Source organism: Urocampus carinirostris, chromosome 10, assembly GCF_059441175.1.
Source record: "Urocampus carinirostris isolate Australia breed hairy pipefish chromosome 10, RoL_Ucar_1.0, whole genome shotgun sequence".
Classification (NCBI taxonomy): Eukaryota; Metazoa; Chordata; class Actinopteri; order Syngnathiformes; family Syngnathidae; genus Urocampus; species Urocampus carinirostris.
The window spans coordinates 15511243-15536935 of NC_142358.1; the positions used below are offsets into that span (position 1 = coordinate 15511243).

At 38.7% G+C, this 25693-nt stretch overlaps 2 protein-coding genes across 3 annotated transcripts in view; both read right to left on the minus strand.

The window, feature by feature from the left end:
* Window positions 1–470: 470 nt before the first annotated feature.
* tlcd5a (TLC domain containing 5a) lies at window positions 471–7198 on the minus strand. 2 transcript variants are annotated; one of them, XM_088346413.1, is made up of 3 exons: window positions 6873–7198; window positions 2908–3105; window positions 471–1454 (listed from the first exon to the last, which is right to left on the minus strand). In XM_088346413.1, exons 2-3 carry the CDS (start codon window positions 3095–3097, stop codon window positions 937–939), a joined length of 708 nt encoding a protein of 235 aa, XP_088202539.1. In that variant the 5' UTR covers window positions 3098–3105; window positions 6873–7198; the 3' UTR covers window positions 471–936. The 2 variants fall into 2 exon arrangements, with proteins under 2 accessions (XP_088202539.1, XP_088202538.1); XM_088346412.1 differs by lacking the exon at window positions 6873–7198 and having other exon boundaries at window positions 2908–3185.
* A 1086-nt stretch (window positions 7199–8284) lies between these two features.
* Window positions 8285–25693, minus strand: part of oafa (OAF homolog a (Drosophila)) — a 39093-nt gene continuing 21684 nt past the window's right edge. The window contains exons 2-4 of the mRNA XM_088345458.1: window positions 16380–16514; window positions 13962–14142; window positions 8285–9714 (exon numbers count right to left, since the gene is read on the minus strand). Coding sequence (XP_088201584.1) covers window positions 9440–9714; window positions 13962–14142; window positions 16380–16514 — 591 coding nt within the window. The 3' untranslated portion in view covers window positions 8285–9439. The remainder of the gene's footprint in view (window positions 9715–13961; window positions 14143–16379; window positions 16515–25693) is intronic.

A 25693-nucleotide genomic window follows, 5' to 3' on the forward strand; every position in this document is an offset into this window, starting at 1 on the left:
ATATAACACATTACATTGCAATATTATGGATGTATTCAAGTAAAAACTAAAATTAAAATATAGAGTCAGCAAATAATATTATATGCCAATTTAGCGAAAAGATGGACATTTTTCCTTATTTTAAGACTTCTTCTTCAAAGAACAATAATTCAGTAAATGAGCAAAATTATCTGCCATCTGCCACATCAAAACAGTTCGTTTCAGTTATTTCTATGAGACTAAAACAACTGGCTAAAATGCGTGAGCTCTTATATTGCAGATGAATCAAGAAAAGATTATCTTAAGACTAGACTAGGTGTATCTTTATTGTGCAGTGCAAAGAGTGCTACTACGCACAAGGAAGAATACAGACTACGGGGACTAAAAGTGACCAAAAGGTTCCAATTCCCTTCTCATTTGTTTGCCCAGCCTTTCACAAGGTTTTTGATTTTTGGGGTTGCACTCCGTTATGATAATGTATTTTTGCTCATTCAAATTAATATATAAAATATATATATATATATATATTTTTTTTTTTTTAAATGAATTATTTTTACCACTAGGATGCACACAATTATACACAATGTCCATTTACAAGATAAAAATATAGTCAAATAAAAAAGTGAGCAAAACAAAATTGAGCTAGTTTTTTTTCTTTTTATAGCGTCTTTATCATAATCCGTGTCCATACTTTGGAGCTTCAACTGCACCGTATCAGTTTATGGTTCTGATGACTCACACCAAAACCATTGCTGTCATATGATATAAACACAAAAACAGTGGCTGCCCTTGGTGTTGCTGTAACCAAGAGCAACATCTGTTAGTGTTTTGCTTTCCAGCCACATAAACCTCCTCGTTGCTCTTTTCCTTGCGCCTTTAGCGAAACAACCAGTTTGGTGTCTGAATGACCTGTTATTTTCAGTTTCATCTCATCACATAAAACTCCACGCTCAGCATTTAATCAGTCTTTCCTTCATAGGCATTCAGTGCCTCTCGCCCTTCTTTCCGCCGACTCCCGTATTTCCTCACGGCGAAGCGGACGATATCCACCGTGAACAACCAGGAGAGCGCGTACAGGGCTACGCCCCCGCACTTGATGAAGAATCTGGGCCTGGGCGAGATCAGCTCACAGTACAGCATTGTGCCTCCCACGAAGATCCGCATGAACACGAAGAGCAGCACAAAAAGCAAGTCTACCGCGTGTGCCAGGGGCGTGTCCCGCCGGCCTGTCTGTTTGAGGAACCAGCGGGCTTGCAGCAACGGGTTGGTGACCTCGCTGCCGAAGAGTACGGCGCAGCCTTCGATGCCCGACTCGCCCAGCCAGAGGGTGAGCAGGATTGCCAGGATGCTCATGGAGTGGTGTGCCAGCATGAGGACGCCCTCGGTGCGGAAGTGCACGCACCAGGCCATGTCGAAGACGAAGTAGCCGAGGCTCAGGAGCATGGCGTTGATCTGCAGAGGTGTGTTCTTTGTACCTTAGATGCATACACATTTCCATGCTTGTAAATTAACAGTGTCTAAAACTCATGACAGACAGTTACCGGACACCAGGGCAGACAACTCTGAAAAGTTGCCTTCCCACCCATAAAGTTGCCTGCCCCATTTTTCACAACTTGAAATGGAATAAGACGATTAATCGCAAATAAACCCATTTTTTAAAGTCTTAAGGATTGATAATCTGAATATATAACAGAACAACACTTTAAAATCAGGTTTATTACAAATCTACTTTTAATATTCATTGCATGTATATGACACCGCTGCTTTCCATCAGTAAGTGCCTGTATTTATTCATCTTCATTCATGCAATGTTAGCGTTGCGTCCTCTGCTACAAGCCACATGAACTCCTCTTTCCACAATGCTTTTAATGAACGTTTACGTTTTGTAGCGTCATCAATTTTGTTAGCTTCTTTTGAATCTTTCTTCTGGGGCTGATGTTTTGGCTTGATTCCTAACCACATATCCATTTTTCTTGTATTCTCTTTGTGTCTGATATGCAAATGCACTACCTTATAGGGCTCGGGAATGTCCGGAAGCCCGAAGTTATTCGAAGAAGACTTCTGATCAGCTTGCAAAGTATGCAAATCGCCAAACTAACCGAAATTTCCAAACCAAACGAACATTTCTTTCGTTTTTTTTTTTTCCTTGAAAAAGTTGTCGGCCAACCGGGCGGAGTCGTTTTGTAAAATGTACGCCCGACGTAAAAGATGCACGCTTCGGGCGTGCAGACGTTATTTCAGACGCTGAAATTACATCAATATTTTTCTTAGAAGTTGCAGCACAATAAATGTGTCAAAAAAAAAAAAAATCAGTTCCCCACAAAGAGAAATGCAGTAATCGCGAGGGTTACGTTAGGCAAATTTTGTGAAGTAGAAACCTTGGATTCTTTACTGTACTATACATTTAATACACGGAAAATATCTATATTTTTGCACCTTTTTAAGGACACTTCAGAGGACACAACCCACCTTAAGGTAAAAGATCATGGGTGGAGTATTGGTTAGTTTTTTATGAAGGGGAAGGGTATGTATGCAATACTAATGTTAATATCCGGTATAGTATCAACAACTACTCAAGAGTTGAGTAACAATATTTTTCCGTAAAAGAAAAAGGTGTTGTGTGATCAAACATACCAAGATTATGTTTGTATGCCTTTAGTCTTAGCTTTAATACCATATGATTGTTTAACAGCAGAGGTTTAAAATATTTTTTAAAGCCCTGGATATTGATACCGTGTATGGTATTGAACCTTCCCTAGGTGAAAACGGTATCTCCAACGTTGTTTAGATTGTGCAGGTGTTTGGTTTTAAGCATGCTGCTCTCATATATTAATATTGGTTGTAATGATGGCAGAGAGCAACATTTTTTCAAAGACCTTCTTGTTGATAAAAAAGTTTAGAGGCTATTATCAGCAAAGTAACTCCTACCTGGGTAAGCAAAAGGCCAGGGTCCATCCACGTAGCCAATGTAGGCGGTGATGCCAATAGCCAGGATGCCGTGTAGCAAGGTGACAAGGCGGCAGTTCCACTCGGAACCTCTGCGGCCGTTGATGTGACAGAGGGCAAAGTAGAGAAACACCCAGCCCACAACGCTCAGGAGGGCCCCGTGCACGACCATGTTCTTCTCTGAGGACGACAACAGCATGCCGCTGAATGAGATTGCTTACAGTAAGAGCACTGTGATGTTCTTTACGCAAACAATTAGCCTTTGCTCAAGCCAGAATGACACTACAGTCGACCCCTTCAGGGTCCAATGGGGTGAGGGGGACGGTCCTTTGCCGGCTGTGACGTTTGTACCATGGAGCTGGACTGGGCGAGCCCTAACTCAGCAGAGCCTTTCCTTTCACAATACAAAACTAGGAGAGAAATGACTGGGCCTCAGACACTCGCTTCTTCGACAAGTCAGGTCAACATGTTTGGAAATCAATGTTCTTAACAAAGTAACAACAGATTGCAAATGAAAAAGCAAAGGGAACTTCAAAGTTGGAAACTATCCAATGGAAATCAGTCAAAGGACAGTATTTCTTAAAGGCCAAACAAGAGCCATAAAAGTGAAGGCTTATAACTGCATTTTGTCTCATTGTTTTGTGACTCACTTACTCGCGCAGGGGTTGACCACCTTAAATATTAAAAGAAGCATAAATAATAAATAAAACTAAATCTTTATATAGGCCCACTAAGGAAAGCAACACATACTATACATACATTACAGTTCAAAGGTTTGGGGTCGCCTATACATTTTCATTCGTCGACGAAAGTAAAGTTTGAAGGATACAATTATTATTATTTCAATTATGATGTCTATCCGACTCAATGTCTCAACTATACTTTTAATTTTATTTGTAACCCACATGAATGATTAAAAAAAGAGTGACATTTCATGAAAAACACAAAATTGTCTGGGTGACCACAAAGATTTGAATGGTAGTTTATATACTGGACTGTCTCCGAAAATTAGAATATTGTGATAAAGTTCTTTATTTTCTGTAATGCAATTAAAAAAACAAAAATGTCATACATTCTGGATTCATTACACATCAACTGAACTATTTCAAGCCTTTTATTATTTGAATATTGCTGATTTTGGCTTACAGCTGAAAAAAACTCAAAAATCCTATCTCAAAATATTAGAATACTTCCTCAGACCAAGTAAAAAAAATAATTTTATAACAGCAAAACTAAATCAAACATTTGAAAATGTCCATTGATGCACTCAGTACTTGGTTGGGAATCCTTTTGCACGGATTACTGCATCAATCTGGCGTGGCATGGAGGCAATCAGCCTGTGGCATTGCTGAGGTGTTATTGATGCCCAGGATGCTTCGATAGCGGCCTTCAGCTCATTTGCATTTGTAGGTCTGGTGTCTTTCATCTTCTTCTTAACTATACCCCACAAATTCTCGATGGGGTTCAGGTCAGGGGAATTATCAGGCCAATCAAGGACAGTGATGCCATGGTCAGTGCACCAGTTACTGGTGGTTTTGGCACTGTGGGCAGGTGCCAGATCATGCTGGAAAATGAAATACTCATCTCCATAGAGCTTTTCAGCAGATGGAAGCATGTAGTGCTCTAAAATCTCTTGGTACACAGTTGCATTTACTCTGGACTTGATGAAACACAGTGGACCAACACCAGCAGCTGACATGGCTCCCCAAACTATTGCTGACTGTGGGAACTTCACACTGGATTTCAAGCAACTTGGATTTTGCTCTTCTCCAGCCTTTCTCCAGACTCTGGCGCCTTGACTTCCAAATGAAATGCAAAACTTGCTTTCGTCTGAAAGGGGACTTTGGACCACTCTGCAACTGTCCAGTGCTTCTTCTCCATAGCCCAAGTCAGACGCTTCTTCCATTGTCTTGAGTTCAGAAGTGGCTTGACCATGGGAATACGGCTATTGTAGCCCATTTCCCGGACACGTCTGTGAACTGTGGCTTTTGATACCTGGACTCCAGCTTCAGCCCACTGTCTTTGAAGCTCCCTCAAATTCTGGAAGCGGCTCTTCTTCACAATGTTGTTAAGGCTGCGGTCATCTCTCTTGGTTGTGCAGCGTTTCCGGCCACATTTTTCCCTTCCAACAGACTTTTTGTGGATATGCTTTGAAACTGCACTCTGTGAACAGCCTGGTCTTTGAGAAATTTCTTTTTGTGTCTTACCCTCCTGATGGAGGGTATCAATGATGTCCTCTGGACAGCAGTCAGATCAGCAGTGATTTAGTTTACTGAACCAAGCTGAGTGTTTTTAAGGCTCAGGAAACCCTCGCAAGGTGTTTCGAGTTAATTAGATGATTCAGGTGATTAGTTGAATAGCCTACTTGTATACTTTTTCATGATATTCTAATATTTTGAGATAGGATTTTTGAGTTTTCTTAAGCTGTAAGCCAAATTCAGCAATATTAAAATAATAAAAGGCTTGAAATAGTTCAGTTGATGTGTAATGAATCCAGAATGTATGACATTTTTGTTTTTTTAATTGCATTACAGAAAATAAAGAACTTTATCACAATATTCTAATTTTCTGAGACAGTCCAGTATATACACACTGTATATATAAATCGGAAAACATTAGGAATGTCTGTGTCATGTATGTCCTTCTACAGAAAACATCGTTTTATGTTATCAAACCTGTTTGAAAACTTGCCAGGGAGCCACTAGGGAGTGCCAAAAAACAACAAATCCGGCTCCAGAGCCACTTGTTGCCAACCACTAGACTAGTGATTCATGTAAACAATTCACCTCAGTCAGTGATATTTAATGAAAAACTTTGAATATGACAGGGGGGAAAAATGAACAATTGTAAAATAAATGAAAGAAACACGGGTTGCAAAAAGTCCAGAAATAAAAGACAGAAACAAACAGTAAATTCTGGTATCTAGCACATTTGCCTATGGTCCCTGGTTTGAGGCGGATGGGTGGGACCAGGCAGTACGTACCCAGGACACATCAAAGGAAATAGTGGCCTTACGACTCTAGTGGTTAAGGGTTTCAGATAGTAAGACAATATTAAATTGGAGGGGGAAAAAGAGAAAAAGCCACATGAACAGATCACCTAAGATAATTGTGACCATTTTTCAGTTGCCTGACAAATGACTAATAATAGTATGAGAAGCAATGACAAGGAATTAAAACAATTACAAGTAGAAACGTTTAAAGTTATTTAAAAATAAATATTCAATTAAATCATACTGCGTTCAAGTAATTGTGGGAAAACATGCTCAGCTTGGATTTGTTTATGCATCTCTCTGGGCTGACATTATCACTTGTTAAAAAGACACTCGGGTGGCACGGCAGCTGAGTGGTTGGTGCATTCGTGGCAGAATTTGGAGGTCATGGGTTCAAATCCAGCTACCAGCCTTCCTGTGTGGAGTTTACATGTTCTGCTTGCGTGGGTTTCTTCCAGGCACATCGGTTTCCTCCCACAAAAACATGCATGTCAGTTAAATGGGCCGGTTTAAATTGTCCATAGGTGTGAATGAAGTTGTCGGTCTCCGTGTGCCCTGCGACTGGCTGGCAACCAGTTCAGGGTGTCCCCTGCCCACTGCCTGAAGATAGCTGGGATGGGCTCCAGCACCCCCGCGACCCAACTGGGGATAAGCGGTGCAGATAATGAATGGATAGATAGATGGGAAAATACACTCTGCAAGTTGTGTGTACCGAATGAAGAGTTTTCAATCAAACGTTTTGAATGACATAATGAATGCATATATGCATTTCAAACGGATTAAGAACAGCCTTGTTTACACTCAAAAGTTGGAATAATTCGACTCGGGCGTGAATGCAGCACAATGAATGGGAGGCTGCTTTACAAGCCAGAGTAAGCTAACATGCTAGCAAACCGCACCCCCAAATTTTCACGCACACATTTCACTAATCGTGAAGAAAATAAACTGCAGTTACCTTGTCGGCGCACATGTGGAAGACGTCACTTTGGATATTTAATTGCAAACAAAACGCCAATTATAAATATACAAGTTAGCTTGGAGTAGATGCTAACTGTTGTCCTCCACCTGCTCTCCATCAACAGGGGGTGGTTCTTGCTTTCCACCTTGCTTGTGACCTAACCAAGTTTACTACACATTTAGCTATGAAGCATATAATTTGTCATTGCATTTTAAATTATATTAATTTTCGCTTTGGCTTTGTGAAGCAATATATGCGCCCGTATTGTTTCAATTTACTACCTAAAGCATGGACGATTTTTTTTTAAATCGTCGACAGCGACACTACATGGTCAGACCGAGTACTTACAGGTGAAAGGGTGAGTAGATATCATTTATTTATGTATTTATTAATAACCTTTCTAGTTATACATCGAATGAAAATGTAATCAAATAAATGACAAAAAAATACAAATGAATAGTAGAAATAATAACACCCAAACGGCTTTAACAGTGTCATACAAATTATACACTCACAGGACCAAAATTCCTATGGTCTATCAATTGGTTTTGACTTTCTAAGTAGTACATTCAGAGCACATTGGTACGCTAGAATATTCGTGTTTATTCCTTCTGTTTACAAACATGATATAACATTGCGATTATTATTATGTGGCAGCACAGTGGTTGAGTGGTTAGCGTGTCTGTGGCACAGTTCTGTGGCCATGGGATCAAATCCTGTGCTGAGTTTGCATGTTCTCCCCGTGCTAGCGTTGGTTTCTTACGGCTCTCAGATTTCCCCCCCCCCCCCCCCCCCCACATTGCAAAAACATGGATTTTTAGGTTAATTAACCGTTCCAAATTGTCCCTAGGTGTGAATGAGCATGTGAGTTGTATGTCCCTGTGTGCCCTGTGACTGTTTGGCAACCACTTCAGGGTGTCCCCTGCCCACAACCTGAAGATGGCTGGAATGGGCTCCAGCACCCTATTGAAGATAAGCGGTGCAGATAATGGCTGGATGGATGATTTGTATGTGTACAAGTATTGCTGTACCGCAGTCGAAACACATTTATCGTACAGAACTCTTATTAAACGTTTTCTACCAGTGTAAATTGTGCGTTTGTTTTTTTTACCGTTGATGCAGCTAATTGATTTTTTTTTGTCTTTTGTATTATGAGTGTACACTCCAGAATATTGTTTTATGATACATTGCGCCTTCCAATTGTTGGATCATATCTTTGGGCAAAGTAGAATATCATGATCCATCCATTTATTTTTTTGCACGGCATATCCTCTCTAGGATCACGGGACATAAAAGTGAAAAAAATACATCACTATAAAAAGTAAACATGGCAGTGCAAAGAAAACCTTTATCACACTGAAAAACGAACTTTTAAATGGAACATTTACTCATACCATCACAAAACCATGTCATATTAAAACCTCTTTATTGGGGAAAACAAGAAATAAAAGTTAAAAAGGTCATTAACGTACAGTAAACCCTTATGGGTTTAATATTTCCCAATTCGAAAATGATAAAGAGTTGAATGTACTTTAGTCGACACTCAAAGCAGAGGTGGAAATATTAAGGCACTTACTCCCTGGAAAAAGGCCACATAGTTAAATATTGTAATAATGCAACCGAGACAATGTTCAATTATTGCCTCAGTTGGTCCCACAACTTCTCAAAGTTCCCCTTTAATAAATACAAAAAAAGTTGACATTTTAAGACAGGATTTAGGCGTAAACATGAACATATTTCAGATGACCACAAGGTGGCGGTGTAAGAACTTCTAAGGCCACATGAGTGTGCATGTCAACATAGTGACACATAACCGAACAGAAGCTGTTTTATCGAAAAGAAACAGTATCTTTCTTTTGGACATTTCCTTTGACTTTGGCTTATTTTGACACACTTTACAATCAGGCGACAGCCTACGAGGGCCGTGAAGACGGCTGTGATAAATGCTTCAAGTGGTCAACAAAGATTAAAAGACACGCCAAGGGAAGAATTGCGGAGGTTAGTGTGAATATTTCTCATATTTTTAGGGTTTTGTGGTTGATTAAAAGCTTACTTTGATGCAGATGAGCATCAATGAGAGAATATGTAAAAAATGACAGTTACGTCCAGAGGTAAGCGAAATAAATAAACACAGCATTAAAAAGGAAAATAAATTGCCATAGAATCACAATTTGTTTATAAATTAACCATTACCAACACAAAATGTATTAAGTTATCACAATAAACCTTAATAGTGTTTTTTGTGTGTGACTGAACGGAAAAAAAGTCACTCCAGGCCAAATTTTAAGGCCTCGGTCCACAAACGTGACTGCTAAGAATCTGGTGTTTTTTTTTTTTTTTATACAGTTCCATTTTCTTCAGTCAAGCGTTTTGGGGATGATGTGTCATCACTGGCGACGAGTCTTCCTCTGAAGTGAGGGCGGAAAAAAAGGAATCACTTCATCCCTGACAGTGATCTTTTTTTCCTCTTCTCAATTCTCTCTCGGCGGCCACATCTGGAACTCACCACGGCGCCACCTGATCCAGCTTGGCTCATATCATAGATTATGTTTTGATCCGTCCAACTAGGTCTCCTCGTCCCAGAGGCAAAGCTGTTTTTGTGAAACGTAATATGTGAAGTGGTAGCCTTTGCTGCAGCTCTTGATGCCGCACTTGTAGGTGGAGCCCTTGCCCGGCGTGTCACGGTTTCGGCAGTATTTGAGGAGGCAGGGGTACCACTCCAGACGGAGGCCGTACGTGCAAAGGCACGGTTGCCACAAGTCTTTGGTGGCATGACAGGCTTGGAACTGGGGCGTCTCGGATGTGTGGGGCAGGGACTCAAACGTTGTAGCGTCCACGCCTGCAATGGACAATGATAAGTTAAATAAAAAACAAAACAGCCAAAATGAAAGACCACTCCCCGCTCTCCCCCAAATTACTATTTCATAGTATTACTGTAGTCCCTTGTTTTTCACACATATTCCTCTGCCTTTTGGGCATGCCGCAGTTGGTATAGAGCTTTTTGTTGACATAATAGCTTTTAGAAAAACTTGGGAGTCTAAAAAGATTTGCGCTTACATTATGTTGGTTCGTCAAGCTGTTTTACACATTTGTGCAACTTAGACCACTAAGTTCTTGACAGACAGGCAGACACAGGCAGAAAAAAAAGGGGGGGGGACTGTTTGGCCCATCAGAATGGAGAACGCAAAATCTATGAAATAGCTAAACTGCGAAAAGTACACCGTAGTAGGATTACTGTATTACTGTTATGATCAATATTAATATTACCAAAGTGACACTAACATTTGACCACTACATGTTGCTGCATTGTGTACTGCAACCAAAAACGAGTGCTAAAAAGCGGGAGGAAAAATACAACTCAGAATACACTCAAAAGTGACCAAATTTCAATTTTTATTTTTTTGCCCAACCTTTTTGAGGTTATAGCAGCAAGATGGTGGACAATTATGTCAAGACCATTCAGGTGAGGATCTTATCTAAATTAAATGTGAGTTTATTGACCTATGAGTATTTTTTTTTTAATTTCACATTTAGATGATAGCTTATGTATTGCTGCTTGACATAAAAAAATAATGTTGCTTTTTTTTGGATGAAGTTTATTTCATCACCAAGAAGGGCGCAAATGACACAAAATAAGAGTTTTAATAGTATTTGACACATAATGTTGTTCTTCTCAGCTATAATAATACATTCAATATTTATCACCTGTGCAAAATAGATATAAATTTATACAGCATATCAGTGTTTTTTTTTTCCCAACCTAGGGTCTTAGAATGAAATATGCATATGATAGTGTTCTATCACTATCAGTGGCTGCTATTCTACAAAGAATTAACTCCATTCTTTTCATGTTTTAATAGAATGTTTACATGTTTTTAAAAAAGATGGGTATTTTGTAATAGCAGCGACGTCGGCAATCATCCAGTATGTTGTGGTTCATAGCAACTATTACAAAAAAATACAAGAAAAAAAAAACTTTACTTGATATAGAGAAACCATTTGGGTTTCATTTTTGATTATCAACTATTTTGCCGACAAACCAGGACACTTAAACCTGGATTGCACCTACCGAACAATCTCGCCGCTAATGCTAGCGAGACAATGCGAGTGCTCGTAATGCTAGCTATGACCGCCAGCGAACACGTCCCCGAAGCTAGCCCCTAATGTTATAGACCTTGACCTGAATGAAAATTTCTAAAGCTAGCATCTTAAATGCTAACCGCTAAAGCTAGCGATCAGGTCCTCGGATGCAGGAAATTTCAAATTTAACATAATAAAACACATTTTGCAAAATAAACACCACAACTTCAAAAAGGTTGAGTTGACTTAAGTTACTATATTTAGAAATCCATTTTCACAAATTACCAATTCAATTTTAATCTGCAGTCAATTGATATTGACTTTATGTACATGTAATGTATGTTGATTAAATAGCTAAAGAATTTTCAAGTGACTAACTTCTGTGATTATTCATTAATTCATTTTTTATTTAATTACAATGTGTGTTAAACGTTAGCAAATAGTATTTTCATCCAATGCCATGAGTGAAGCTACACCGTCAATCTCACCACCTACACTTCACAATTACCAGTGTGTGAAGGATTAGTTCATCTCTTGTCACGTAAATGTCTATCTACCCCCTTGGTAGTAGCATCAAATTCAAACGGTTGTTTTGTGATGCAAATATGTTGCTCAGAATGCAGATTTAAAACACCTTGGTGTCATATCCTGGGGTGTCTCATATGCATAAGTACGGCCTATGGCAATACTGCAGCATCAAGATAAGCTATTTAGAGGATTCTGTTCTGTAAAAGTTTGCCTGGTTACATTCTAAAAACACTTTGGGTCGAAAAAATCTAAATTGTTTCAAACAATGACCAGAAATATTCTATAAATTCCATAAACAAATCACAAAAGCTGGGGTTGTAATAAATAAATGACACCGTTTTTATCATTAGTAAAATAAACAAACACTTCGTATATGTAATATGTTTGTATGAAACAACCCCATTTTGTATTTAAAACATATATACCTAATATTTGAGGCCGTCCTAAACAAAATAACCTTTTTTGTGGTTATGTTGTACAATTTAACCCAAATTTTAAATCCAGTTTTTGAAAAAATATACAATTTCAAGAAGGCAGTTTAAAAGACAATGACTGAATTCTTGGAGATTTGTTTTTTCTCGTTTTCTTTTTTACAAATGTTTCTCTCTTTCTGTGATATTTCCCCCAAAAACTATTGGGGGTGTTTTTACAAACTGATTTTTTTTATTCATTAAAACAAAAATGCTGAATTCTCCTGTGTAGCACAACCCAGTTTTTAAGATGCTTTTTGAACAAAATAACCATCATTCTTGTTTTTTTTAAGAAAATGAACACATTCTTGAGAGGAAACATTACTCGGTATTTTGGTTGTTTCTAACAAAATTAGTCACATAAACTGATTTGAAGATGTCTGCACACATTCAATTAATTTCTCTCTTCAGTAGCGTGAATGAGGGCGAACCAAAATGTAGCCTTAAAAAAGTGGGACATCTTGAAGCTTTATCTGCAAAGATGCGCCTGAGAGTGATAATGATGCCGGACCATGACCATCTGACATTGTTCTCCTCTTAAAACCCAGCTGCCAGGGGAAGACAGTGGTACTTTTCATACACCATCTCTTCACCCTGGACCCTGATCCGTGATATTTCATCGTTTGATACGGAGATAGGCATCCACAAGTAAATGCTTTTGTGCTGTCTTTTCTTCAGCAGCTGTTCAATTTAAATATGTTCTTCTACCTGAAGGTTCTTTTTGAATCATCTTATGTCTTTAAGCGGTTAAGAAATAAATATACATAAGAATGGCATACGCATAATAAATGCATAATTCTTTGTCCTAGTGTAAAAAAAAAAGTACGTAAACAAAGCTAAAAGTGTATTTTTGTATTCCATAGTCTACTTTATTTGTTAGTGTTAGAGTGTTTTTCAGGGATTCTGTTTTGCTTGACCTTAAAGTTGCTTAGTAGAAACAACTTGAAATTTTGAATTAAGTAGGCTAAAAAGTTCACTGTAGATTACCATTATGATATAGCAAAAAAAAAATATTTTTAAACGATTTACTAATTAATTTGATGCATAATGTTTTGTTATTATTGATAATATGTCACAAAAAATGCCTAAAAAAATCTGAGGAGCTGTTTGGGAGCCAAAAGTGAGTCGAGCTTAAAGAGTTGGTTCTCAAAGAACAGACAGACTCAAATGACTAGTCTAATGCCCCTGTCCTCTGTGATGGGACCATTAGGGGGCAGTGACACATGAAAACTCAATAATGAGGAGCCACCATCTGCGTCATTTTTACGCGCACCGTTTCAAATTTTACTTAATTTAATGTGGGATCAATGACTCAGACTGACAGAAAACATGGCAATTTCCCACATTTCAAGCACTTCACCCAAAATTCAAACCTTTTCCTGAACTTGAAAACATAACATTAAAATTTAAGAATTTTTAATAATTTCAAGTTCCTGTATAAACCCTGCCTCTTATTGGATATTTGACTACATTTAAGTGTTAAAATGAAGTGGTATTATTTGACAATAAATTTGTGAAGTCTTATTAGTTTCAGCCGGATGCCTGGGATGTTTACTTTTACTTTGAAAAACAGAATAACATTTGGCCCATTTTCTGTTACACCATGCTCAAAATGAATGTTTTTTACCATGTTAATTCCAAATAACTCTCTGTTTAAGAACACAGGCATTTATTTGGTGAAGTTTTGGTTTGTCAAATGAATCGACAAAATAAACCACAACTTATTTCAATATTAAGATGATTTCTCTAGCTGTTATCCCTTCAAATTGAATGAAAAAACACTTATTAGGAATGTAACCTACCAAAATAAACCCATCTTTATCAGTGACAGTACCATCAACATTAAGATAAGCGTAGGCGTTAAATCCTCAGAGTTAAGAGGAAAGAAGTATCCCGGCAAGATGAAGTAGAGAAGATAGTGTCACGGTGATATAGTGTGTGAACACAACCTAACAGACTTGAAAACAGGAAAGTGGGCAAACATAAACACAGATAGAAGACCACTGACCTTTGCTGAGCCAGTGCTTGACGTCGGCCTCTGTGGTGTAGATGGCCCCGCGGGCCTCGCTGCACATTTCGTGGATGTGGCCGCTCAGCTGCCAAGCCCGGCTCACGTTGACCGTAGTGCTGATGGTCAGCTGTTCCAGGCCACGACGCTCCTCCGCCAAGCGAATGGCATGAGGGTTTTTCTTGAAATAAAATTAAACAAAGCATGCTCACTATAGGCCTCTATCCAGCCCGTGACATCACCGGATCACCACAGGATGCATTTGCACTGTTGACCCAAAACAGCGGGAGTACGATTTTGAATAGAGCGAGGGAAGATTTGTATGTGGGGTTGCATATTTAGAGTTGCAATTTACAAAAACAACATGTGTGTACAGGTAAATAAATAGCAATTTTAAATAACTTTTATTTTTTTTTGTCAATTCCTATAGATTCATATGCGCCTGTGGCTGAAAGACAATAAAAGAACTGACTGGACCGAGGACTTAGTAATGCCTGCATTCGGGATGCTTCATATTTGGTCATTTATTGTTGCCATTTGGTTTGGAATTACTTAAATGCAGAATGTCTTAGTAAATGTAAGCAGGATAAGTGTCAGGGAATTGTAACTATTTGCTACCAATGCCTACGATTGTCTGCAAGCTTGCTACTCCTGGTGTTGGGTAGTTCTTCTACTTATTCTTTTTTTAAATTTTAAGTTCACAAGTTTATATTAAAGGTGATGTCATGTTAACAGAGCCTAAGATAAAAACTTTTTTTTTACAGTTTCTAAGAGAAACTGTATGTTTACTAAATTGCATGCCGCCTTTTACGGTTTATCATTCTTAGTTTTCAAAGCCTAAGAGCTTGAAGAAAAGAGACATTTGTCTGCTGCTGTAAGCTGCAAATCATTTTAAATGTGTTAAAATCTTAAAACTTGAAAAGGAGCAAAGAGACATTCATCTGCTCTGCTGCTGTGTTCATTTTAAGTGGGTGTTTTTTCTCATCCAGACACACGATTGCATCATGTTAAATTTTGTACATTACTTCTGAAAAGTTGAGTCAAAGACCTTACGACCCGTTATCCCACCTGTGCATTGTTCCTCAAAAGGTTTTAACCAAACAGGCTGAAATCCTGCCCTGTTGCGTTTGTTTTAATAAAAGGAAGAGAATGTAAAGTAATAATGATTCCTTGATTATTTCCTGACTTGATTTCTTGACCATTACATTGCTCTTCCTTATAAGGGTGTAAACTTTATGTAATATTAAGCTGATATTATGATAGTGGCATATAATGCAGAGGGTTTTTGTTTGTTTTTTGGAGCAATATATAAGTCAATCATGATTGTTTGTGTTACAGTTAATCATCTCCAGAAATTCCTAATTGTAAGAGCCTGAGTTATCGAGGCGGGAGGTAGCAAACGCATGAATTATAATATCTGTATCAGACTAAAACGACAGATAAGGGTCAAATACAAGTACAGTCACTCTGGGTGATATCACATTTGTCAAGGTTCAGACCAATGTTTGTGAACAAGTTACATAAATGAGTTGGACCAGTATTTAATACAGTAGTATCTCTACCAACGAATGTCCACAGATACAAAAATTTTAGGTTACGAAGTACCTAAACAGGAGAATAGCGCCTCTAGTTGCAAAGTCAAAAATATAGTACAGTACGCGCTGCTATTCGGCAATCACAGGGTTTCACTAACGTTAAACTGGCTACCGCTTCAAATCTACCTAGCAACCAGTATGCATGCAGGCTTTCAGCATGCTCTTCATGTCACCGTCACAGTTCAGAGTTCACATTCGTGGAGGACGGGGGGTTCTGGCAACACCTAATTCAAGACGATTTAGCAAAATTCCATAAAATCGTGAAATTTGTGGAAAGGAATCATCCGGAGAAAGTGTTGACAGGCTGGGCTATTGCTACTTCTGCCTCGGATTGTCAAGAGCTGGCAAAAGCAGACGTCATTGGATCAGTTTCTCAATAAAAGCGAGACAAAAAGGTTAATTAAGATTTTTACCGTTCCCTTTATTCTTCGTTTTTTTAACATTATGTGCCTCTCGTTTTATGTTTATGGTAATCTAATTTTAACATGTATTTGCTTCATGTACTGATGCTTTTTGGGGATTTATTGTAACAATCTTGTACTGCACCTTTGCGGGGCTTCGAACGAATTAGCGCATTTACAGCAAAATGAGTCTCTACATACAAAGGTCTCAGGTTACGAGGCCACTCCCAGAACAAATTAAATTCGTGAGTAGAGGTACCACTGTAATTCAATTTTTTTAGCTTAAGACGCAATGTCTGTGCAGCTCTTTGAGACTTTTTGTGAGAAAGGGCTGTACAAATAAACCTAACTTGTGAGTTTATGAAAATGTAATTTAGTCACTAGAAAACTAAAAAAAGATAATAGGGCCAGTGCCGTGGTACCTGTCTGAGGCGGGCCATTGACTCGCTTGGGATGATCTCATTGCGGCCGAGGCGGGAGACGAAGCACAGGGCCTGGTACTGGTTCTGTCCTCTTTCCAGCTCGCCCAGGATTAGCGATCGGAATATCTTCACTTCCTGCCAAGGGAGCACAGAGATGAGCCGTGACCACTTTCCATTCAAGCATCCGGAATTTAACCGTTTATGACCGCAATTCCAAAGCCATACCAAATACGGTTTCTTATTTTTTAAATGTAAAAGACAGTCATACTATCTGCTTTAAAGAGCTGCATATACAAGGGGGATAGGTAAATTGGGGAAAAAAAGAAACCCTGTTGCCTTTGGCAAGCACTCGCGAGCGGAGTTGGAACTGATGCGTTACAAAGAAACACGTTCCTGGAACGCAATTACTTTCTCAGTAACATGTAATGTAACGCATTATTAATAAAATGGTGTAACTCGTCGTTATTAAATATTGCGCTACTGCGTCTTTCTGCCACTAGTTAAATGCAATTCATGACTTAAAGTGTCCTCTGAATGCTGTAAACTCCTGAAACTCTGAGGTTAATGCATTCGACCCTTCTTTGCCAATTATTTTCTGAAGGGTAAGTATTTTTATTTTTAACTACAAAGTACACCTGAATACACTTATGGAGGTGCCGTCTCAAGCAGAGTACGAGAACACTGAATTTCTCCTCATGGGGATATTGTCCCTTCTGTGTATCTACTCTCATGAGATGTATCTAAGCCTAATTTACAACTATAAAATAAATTACTGAAATCGGGGGTTCAGCTTGGATCAGTGTTTGTATTTGTTAAAGAAATCATTCCCCTTGTTGGTGTTGGGTGGAAAATTATGGTAATATGTTGCTTACATTTTCAATCGCAAAAAGTTCTTCTCATTACAGTTTACCACTGGGAAACACTCCCTTAATTTTGTGCATACCCCATGATAAATGTACACAATTGATAGGTAACCCTTGCACTAATAGACATTTCATAGTGCCCTATTTACTTGTAGCATGCACATGACCTCTTGGGGACGGCCTGTAGGAAGCGATGACGCTTCATAGGACAATGCCATACAAACTATTGCCAGCTGCAGTTTATCGTGAGGGAAACAAGAAATGCAATGATGGAGCAAAGCCACCAGAAAGCAGTGTCGGCGTCATTTTTAATCAAATTTGTTGAGAACATTGGCAACGGTTTCAAGCATTTACAAGCACTTCACCCAAAATCCAAGCACTTTACAATCATTGAAAATAAAGCAATACAATTCAAGCATTTTCAAGAACTTCAAGCACCTGAATAAATCCTGTCGGCCATAAAAGGTTATGTGGTAGTTTATGCAAAGAATTATGGGAAGAAGCTACAGCTATCATAGGAGATTGTGATCCCATTCATCTGATTCATATCCTCCCTCCTCTTCTCCCAGCCAGACAGACAGTGTCCTTAAACACCCCTCCTCCGCTTTTTACACCCGTATGAAGCAAACCGGCTGCAGAAAAGCAGCTATTCGTTTGCAAAAGGGGGCGGGACAAACAAACATCCCCCTGATAACCTTAATGAGCTGCACTCCCACTTCCTGCATGCATAACAAGAATGCACCCCGCCCCCCGGTCAACCCCCACCCCAAAGAAACATTCTTATTACACCACTTTGCATGTTTCTTATTCAGCGAAGTATTTTTGTCAGTCGAGAGTGCCTGACAAGTAGACAATCAGAACTAACATCAACCTGTGACACCATTTGACCTTTTAGAAGCTTATTGCTAAGCAAATATTGATTTAGGGGCTTCATGCAAGGTTCGCTTCATGCATTTCGGTGGCATGCAGGCAGAGAAAATACAGGAAGTTTAAAAGCTTTTATCTTTTAGCTTTGTTACAGTTTTGTGTGTGTCTCTGTGTGCAAATCTTAACTGCTTAATACTTTGCAGCAATTGAATACAAGTGCAAATATAAATAAAAACTAATGAGAAATGTTTTTGCTACTTGAGCTACTGAATATTGAATCAAGGATCCTTCTTTGTTCTTTAACATTATTTTTTTAAACATAAGTATCTTCAAGAAGTTTAAATAATAACATCACAAAAAGGCGCAAAAAGGTGACATCCTTTCTCAGTGAGGCAGGCCTCCAAATTTCCACAGTTTAGTGTGGCAGATTTCTCCATCGGAGGAGCAATGGCAACTGATATTATACTTGCGAATGATATCACCTAATGGAAGCATGTAAATGCTGTAAAGTTGGGGGCCAAGTATTGAACCCTGCGGAACACCACAGGTAACCAAAACAAACTACTTTATATTTGTTTAATCGGTTGATGAAGCAATTAATCGGACAGAATCCCACAATTACTAAATTGAAAATTGCAAGTCATTTCTAAAGGCCCATGTTCGTTCTATCCTTTTCCTAAGTGCCACTTTTAGAGGGACACTCGGAGTCACTTGTTTAACTATTAACATTGACTTTTAGACACTTATATACTTTAATTTGTCATACAACACTTGTAGGTTGAGGAATTATAAATATTTTTGGGGAAAATGGCCTTTTTAAAATATTTGTTTACCTGTGAGGTTTGGTTTTTGACATCAGAAGGGTCTGAGCAGTCTATCATGCCTGATGCAAAAGATACAAATCAGCAAATGTTTACTGCTGAAGTGAGATATTTCGAGGGATTTGAAAGGTTTCCAATTCAAAGGGAATACAAACAACGTATCCTTTAATAGTTGTCGATTAATTTGATCAATGATTAGGTGTCGATTAATTTTTGTAGCTCTATGAGCAATTAAAAAAAGAATCATGCACAATGTGCATGTTACAAAGTGTGTAGACAAAAAAATGTTTTGAGGCTACCATGAATTTTGTCTCATGCTAAAAGCATGCGTGTTTGTAGATTGAAGAGTTTAAAATGATCTACTTCAAGTTGTGTTTGAATCTGATTATTTAACATAAATAAGTCTCAAAAATTGCAAAAACCCACACTATATTATAGCTTGGTTATGTTTGGATATGAGATCGTAAAGTACTTAAAATCTTAAAATACCTAAAGATTTTAAGACCATCTCTAAAGCCTTTTCTATTCTGTCCTGACAGACCCTGGCCTCAATGGAGCTCATATTGTTTTACTTAGCCCCTATCCGCCTAAGCAAATAGCATTGCATTAGCCGTAATTATCACTTTAGAACTTTTGCTAAATAATTTAGCAGCTGATGCACATGTTATGTGGACCTCAAGTAGCAATGCTAATGCAAACATTGTGAACAGGGTCGCTAGTTGTTAATGCTGGTGTTTTTACATTGTAGCCTGATGTTAAATCATGCAAAGTTTGATTTAAAAAAAAATACTAACATTTGATAAAACCATGTCCAGAAAAGTGATACATTTCCCAAAATGTCAGATTTTTTGGTAGATTGTCAGAAATGTGCTAATTGGTACCAAAAAAAAATCTTTAAGACCTGGTAAAATCAAGACCGTATTTTTATGTTAAATGGAATTGGGATAAACCTTTGCCATATCGCCCATTCCTACAACACTGTTGCCATTTGCCCTGTAATTCAGGTGGCGCACAGCTTCAAGACCTCCCATATTCTACACACAAGTTACTACATAGTTAGTCTGTGTGGTGTGTGTGCTTTCGTGTGTTCAGAAGAAAAAGGGGAGTCTTTCACGTCAGCCACATGGATCTGCCTCAGGGCACTCTTGGTAATGGTAATTACAGAGGACTGAGCACTTGTACCAACTGTGAGTAGTAGAAAAAGTGCTGAAGCGTGTACAGTTCTCACACAATCTTCTATGGATCAAGACCTTTGAGTCCATTCCTTGGGAGGGATGCCAGTTGGCGCGCAGAGTCCTGCCAGTGTTGCGTCATGCAAAATGCTTTGCACTTATTCTAAATTAAAGACATTCCTTAATAAGTATGAATTAAACACAAAATTAATAGATTCAAGGTTAAGTGTTCTAAAAAAGTAACCAAGTTGTTATCTTAGTGGTTTAAAAGATTACATGATTCCGACAGTGACATCATCTTGTTCCAGACTAGCAGTCAGCTTCAGTGGTTAATTTTGACGATACGGAACCCACGCCGGCAGAAACTATCGTTACCCCGATATTATCCACGGATGAACATGGAAAAAGCCTGGTGGGAAAAAAGGAGGATCATAGTTCACTGATCCCTTAACCGCCTGGGTTGCAGGGCACCAGTGAGGACGCAACTCTAGACCACTTTCTTCACTACTGAAGGTTCCTGGCCTGCGTTTGCATTGTGGCAAAGTTAGCACCAGTCCATTCTTTGATATTGTCTGCCCAGTTCCTTTTTGGTCTTCCTCTCCTTCTGCCCCCTAGGACTGTACCCTGGAGAATTATCTTGGCCAGTCCTGATTATCTGGACTGCAGTCTAGTTGTGCACTGTTTTTGTCACATGGGCTAAGTAGCTGATGCCTAGAAGTTTCCTGTAGCATTGCATCTCCAATGCCTGTTTTTTCCTCTCCATCTTTGCTGTGAGAATAAATGTCTTGCAGGCATAGAGGAAGATTAAGGTAACCAGCACTTGCATAAGTCGGATCGTTGATTCCCCTGCTATGGTTTTGTCCCTAAAGATGGGTATAAGTCTGGGAAGTGCGTCTGTGGTTTTGAGCTTTCCTGGCCATGAATTCTGGTTGACTCCTCTTATATGACAGCTCCTGGATACACAACCAAAATTCATGCAGCCCATGAACAGGTATGCTGACAAATGATGGTCTCTGAAGAACTTTGGACTTTCCCAAATCCATTCGAAAAGGGACGATAGGGTGTGGTTAACGTCTGCAAAGGTAGCCAATGTTGATTTCTGGTCAGGACGCAAAAGTTCACACCTCACTGAAACATTCCCTTGTTGTGTTTACAAGTGCTGTAGCACAGCAATACCAAGTAAAGACACTGAACAGGATGATAAACAAGACAAATCTTTTAAGGTAAATTTGAGGACGCAGAGTGAAAAAAAAACTAACAAATTCCACTTTGTCAGTTTTCTAACTTGGTTTTTGGAAACTTGTCATCAATTTCAGGATCCTGAAGTAAACCTGCTGATAAATCCATCCTTAAACTACAAAAAACTTGCCAAGAATACTAAACAACTGTAAAGAGTGGGTGGGCAAACTACGGCCCGAAGGCCACATGCGCCCCATTAGGCTATTTTATCCGACCCGACAAACGAAAAATGTAACATAAATGATCATACATGTAATGGTCAAAGAGTACCACGAATTAAAAGGTTGTGCCAACCTTTGTCCTTTGGCTTAGAAATCTGTGCCGCAATCTCCTGGCTTTTGTAATCTTTGCAGCTTCAGTCAGCTAGTTCATAAGGCGCCTGCAAGTACGTGCATTTCTTAGATGTGCTAAAATAGTTCTTTTTCCTTTCTTGGGGTTTGGGTTGGCGTTTGGACTACTTTTCTTTGCCCATTTTCATGCTACGCTAAAAAAAAAAAGGAAAAAAAAACACTGGGGGTTAGCATGATGTTACTTGTCCCAGGTCAAATTTGATCACAATGTAATTTTTCTAAAGTAATGTGTTTCGAAAAGTAGGCATTAGGACAGCCCTAGAAACTTTGCAACCGTGTAATTGACTTTGGCCAATTTTTAGACATTGTGAAAGAGTTGTAAATGTTTGAATCATCTTTCAAGAAGTCAATCCATGATTTTGCACACTTGCCCATGAAATTCGTGCGTCAAAATGGATCCCAGGTTGCATTTACGCACGCTTATTTTCAGTTTTTTTTTTTTTTTTTTACAAGACATCTCATAAAATTACGATGGAAATGTCATTGGCTAACCAATGTGTCATTTAACATTTGAATTGGTCACTATTGGCCGAAGTTGTCAGTTTTATTTCAATTCAATACGGGCACCTATACGTTATCACGGGCTAAGAACCGTGAAAAAATCTTATGATTGGACGAAAGAGGTGTCAATAAAAGGTCAGAGACTAACAGTCGTATTAGAAATCATCTCTATAGGTTTAAAGGGGAGTTATGTGCCAAACAAACTGATGACAACAAGGATCATCAAACGACGCAGGAATGATTATAGGCAGATTTTTTTAATCTGTCGGGATTATCGGGTGCTTTGGAGTAAATATTTAACACGGTTGGATTCACTGGACTCGTTTGTTATAACCAGACCATTTTTGCGGACCATTATCTCATTTGACTGTCAGGCGACGTAATTAGTGAGCTACACCGGCTTTATAGTTTTTACGTTTCTTGCTTCAGACTGATTTTAATGTTTCTGAGATGAGTACATTTTAAAATGGTCAGTATATATTGAACCCCAAGAGTTTAAGCTTACCAATGATATGTGCCATGGTGTATTTCAGTGACTGGTGTCATTGTGAAGACATAACAGTCTGACGATCCGCCATTAGGGTTTGAATGTTCAAATTAAAAGATCCCCAAAAGTTGTTTAACCTTAGGCTGTTCCCTATCAGAGAGGTACAAACGACAGCATGGCTTTTAAATAATGCACACAACTACTGATTCCCTAGCGTAGCTTCCTCACACCAGAGACTTTTCAGGCTGGCTCAAAGCCAAACACAGGAGGCACTCATGCGACCGCAGTAGCAGGTCATACGCAGACCTTTAAAAACCAGGAGAGAGCCGGGTGCCGCTTTCATTCCCGCTTACCTTTGGTTGGCCCGATCATTTAAGGCGGACAAAAAGGCTATTCAGAGTCTCAAAGGGTGACATTTACACAGAATATTCCCAGCCACTGCACTCGTAACCCAGCACGACCTACTCTCTTGACAAATATTTCAACGTGACTTTAATGTTGTAGCACTCTTACAATGCCATAACTCACTTTTTACTGAGGAAGGTCATTTAAAATATAAACATGCATGAACATGCACACATCAATGAAACGAGTGGGCCGACGACTGAAGGAAGCCGACACCAATCACGTTACTCTATCTTCTTTTGAAGAACTACACCGTGATAAGGCTGATGGATGATCCCTTTGGGGTCCTGATTTCTCGATCTGGATAATGGAGATGCTTAGCGGCTAATTGACTGTGAGTCTTTATTTGGATAACGTGGTCAACGAGTGTCATGGAAAAGAGAGGTAGAGCTGCAACAACAAATTGTTTAACAGAAAGATCACAAATTAATTGTACAATCGATTACCCTTTTTCAAGTATTTGCCTTTTTTAACAGTACATCCCAGTTAATTGTTATTCTCTTCCACCATATATAAATAATCTTGGTAAAATTAAACATTTACAAGTCAGAACACAACCGTAAAAGCCACACCTTCATTTCAGATGCATTTTTATTTCACAATTTTTGACCAATTTGAAGTGTGAAACTAAAATCTTAATGTACAGACGCTCCTCTGGTTACGACTGTTTGACTTTCGAAAAACGGTAGATACGAACGTTTTCTTCGGGATGTTGAAAAATTTCTGCACATGCTGAAAGTTAGATTTTGTATTGTGTGCACCTTTTTCCGAGTACAAGACAGTACTGTAGTGCTTTTTTCCGCCGCTACGAGCGTGTGTCGCTGTGAGAGGTCACTAAGCATCCAACCCAAAGAAGAAGTCAGTCTTCCTCTTCCTAGTTTGTGTGTTAACATCTCCAGCGCGCTAAAAACTTTGAAATTTTTATCATGTAATATCTCGCGCCTCCGTTAAATATGGTTGGTGTAAAGTGCAAAGACGAGGCTAGCTGTTTCATTTGAAATGAAAGTGGAATATGGAAACTTGGTGCTGTTGGATCACAGCCACTTATTATCACAGAGGAGAAAGTCGCCTAACTGTTGAAGCTCATCTTCCAAAAGTAAGTTAAACTTAATTTTATTCATCTTTACAGAGCATATTATTTTATAAAATGTTTACAGGTTTATTATACAAACCTTAAACAAACTTATATAAACCTTAAACATACATTCCATACAAAATATTGCACTGAAGCAACTTACGAACAAATTCAACTCATGAACGATCGTCCGGAACTTATCTTGTTTGTAAGTAGGGCAGCGTCTGTCGTCAATTTTGGGGTGAAACGTAATGTGGTATTTTTTATTTTAATTTGGCCCCAATTAAACACATTTCTTATACTTAATATTTAAGTGTGACTAACATGTGTCTTTTTTTGACACATTAGGGGCAAATCTGCTGAATCTGATCAAATCAAAGCTACCGTCACGTGTCCAAAGCTCCCGACACAAGGTGACGAAAAAAAAGAAAAAAACATCTTATTTATTTAATGGTCGGGGAAATTAATTGATGTTAACATTTGAGAAATGACAAAAACACAGCTTGATTTTTCTGTGCCATTTCAATGTCTACTATGTTCAGCAATTCCAGGTAACTTTCTCCAAAATAAAACTTGACTTTTTAATGTGAGAAACATCTGCATGGTATGAACAAATGCAGACCCACATTGTTTTCTTGAAAATTATTTGGATAAGGTTGATACTGAAAAGGACTGATTTTTCTTCCCCCACATAGTCGTTTCACAACCTGGTTGTGACACCGATAAAACAAGCGCTGAAGTTGAGCAGTTCTGTTGAGGTTATCATTCAGAATATTCCTGGCAGAAATGAGGTGAGCACAAAGCTGTTTAATTCACAAGTGCGATTACGAACATAGTTGACAATCACTTTTGTACAAGGATGGCAAGTTATGGGCAGTGGAAACGTCCCTACTTTACACCAGCCATTTTTGTAGACAGGCTCTGGCAAGCAGTAATAAAACTCAAGGCTGTCTCCTAACTGCAAACTAAAAACACTTGAAACAATGTAGAGACTGAATAACAACTAAATGAGTGGATATATCTAGAAGTCTAATAATGATATCAAGAACAATTACACTCAAATAACTGAATAATCATGAAGTGCATTACTTGCGATAAAATAAGTGAAGGAGTTGTGAATGACTGAAATAAGAAGGTTATGAATTAAGAAATCATAAAATCACTACTTTTAGCAGTGATACATTTCAATATAACAACATTTTTTTTCTCACATTTCGTCAAGATTAGATTGTCATGTCTTGATTGTATAATATATATTGTCAACCACGTGTCACATATAATCGCGTGGAGTAACTCCAGTTTCTCACGGTTGTAGAAAAAGTCAAAATGTGATTTCTCTAATAGGAAGCAACACAGTAAGCAATTTGATTCTTCAGGATAATAAATACCCCCCGGTTGCCCCCTTTTGGCTACTGTTTGCCGAAACCTTACACGATCAAATGTTTATCCAAGACCCCCTTGTCCCGACTAAATGTCTCCGTTTGCCCTTTAAAAACAACATGCTGCTTTGAAATGTTTTGCAATGGGGGCTAAT

What these genes read in the sequence shown, in the direction of transcription:
- tlcd5a (XM_088346412.1), bottom strand. Translation starts at nt 3,124, where the DNA reads ATGCTGTTGTCGTCCTCAGAGAAGAACATGGTCGTGCACGGGGCCCTC. An exon ending in CTGGCCTTTTGCTTACCCAG is followed by an intron (nt 1,455 to 2,907) that starts GTAGGAGTTACT and finishes TATGCATCTAAG; the next exon opens with GTACAAAGAACACACCTCTG.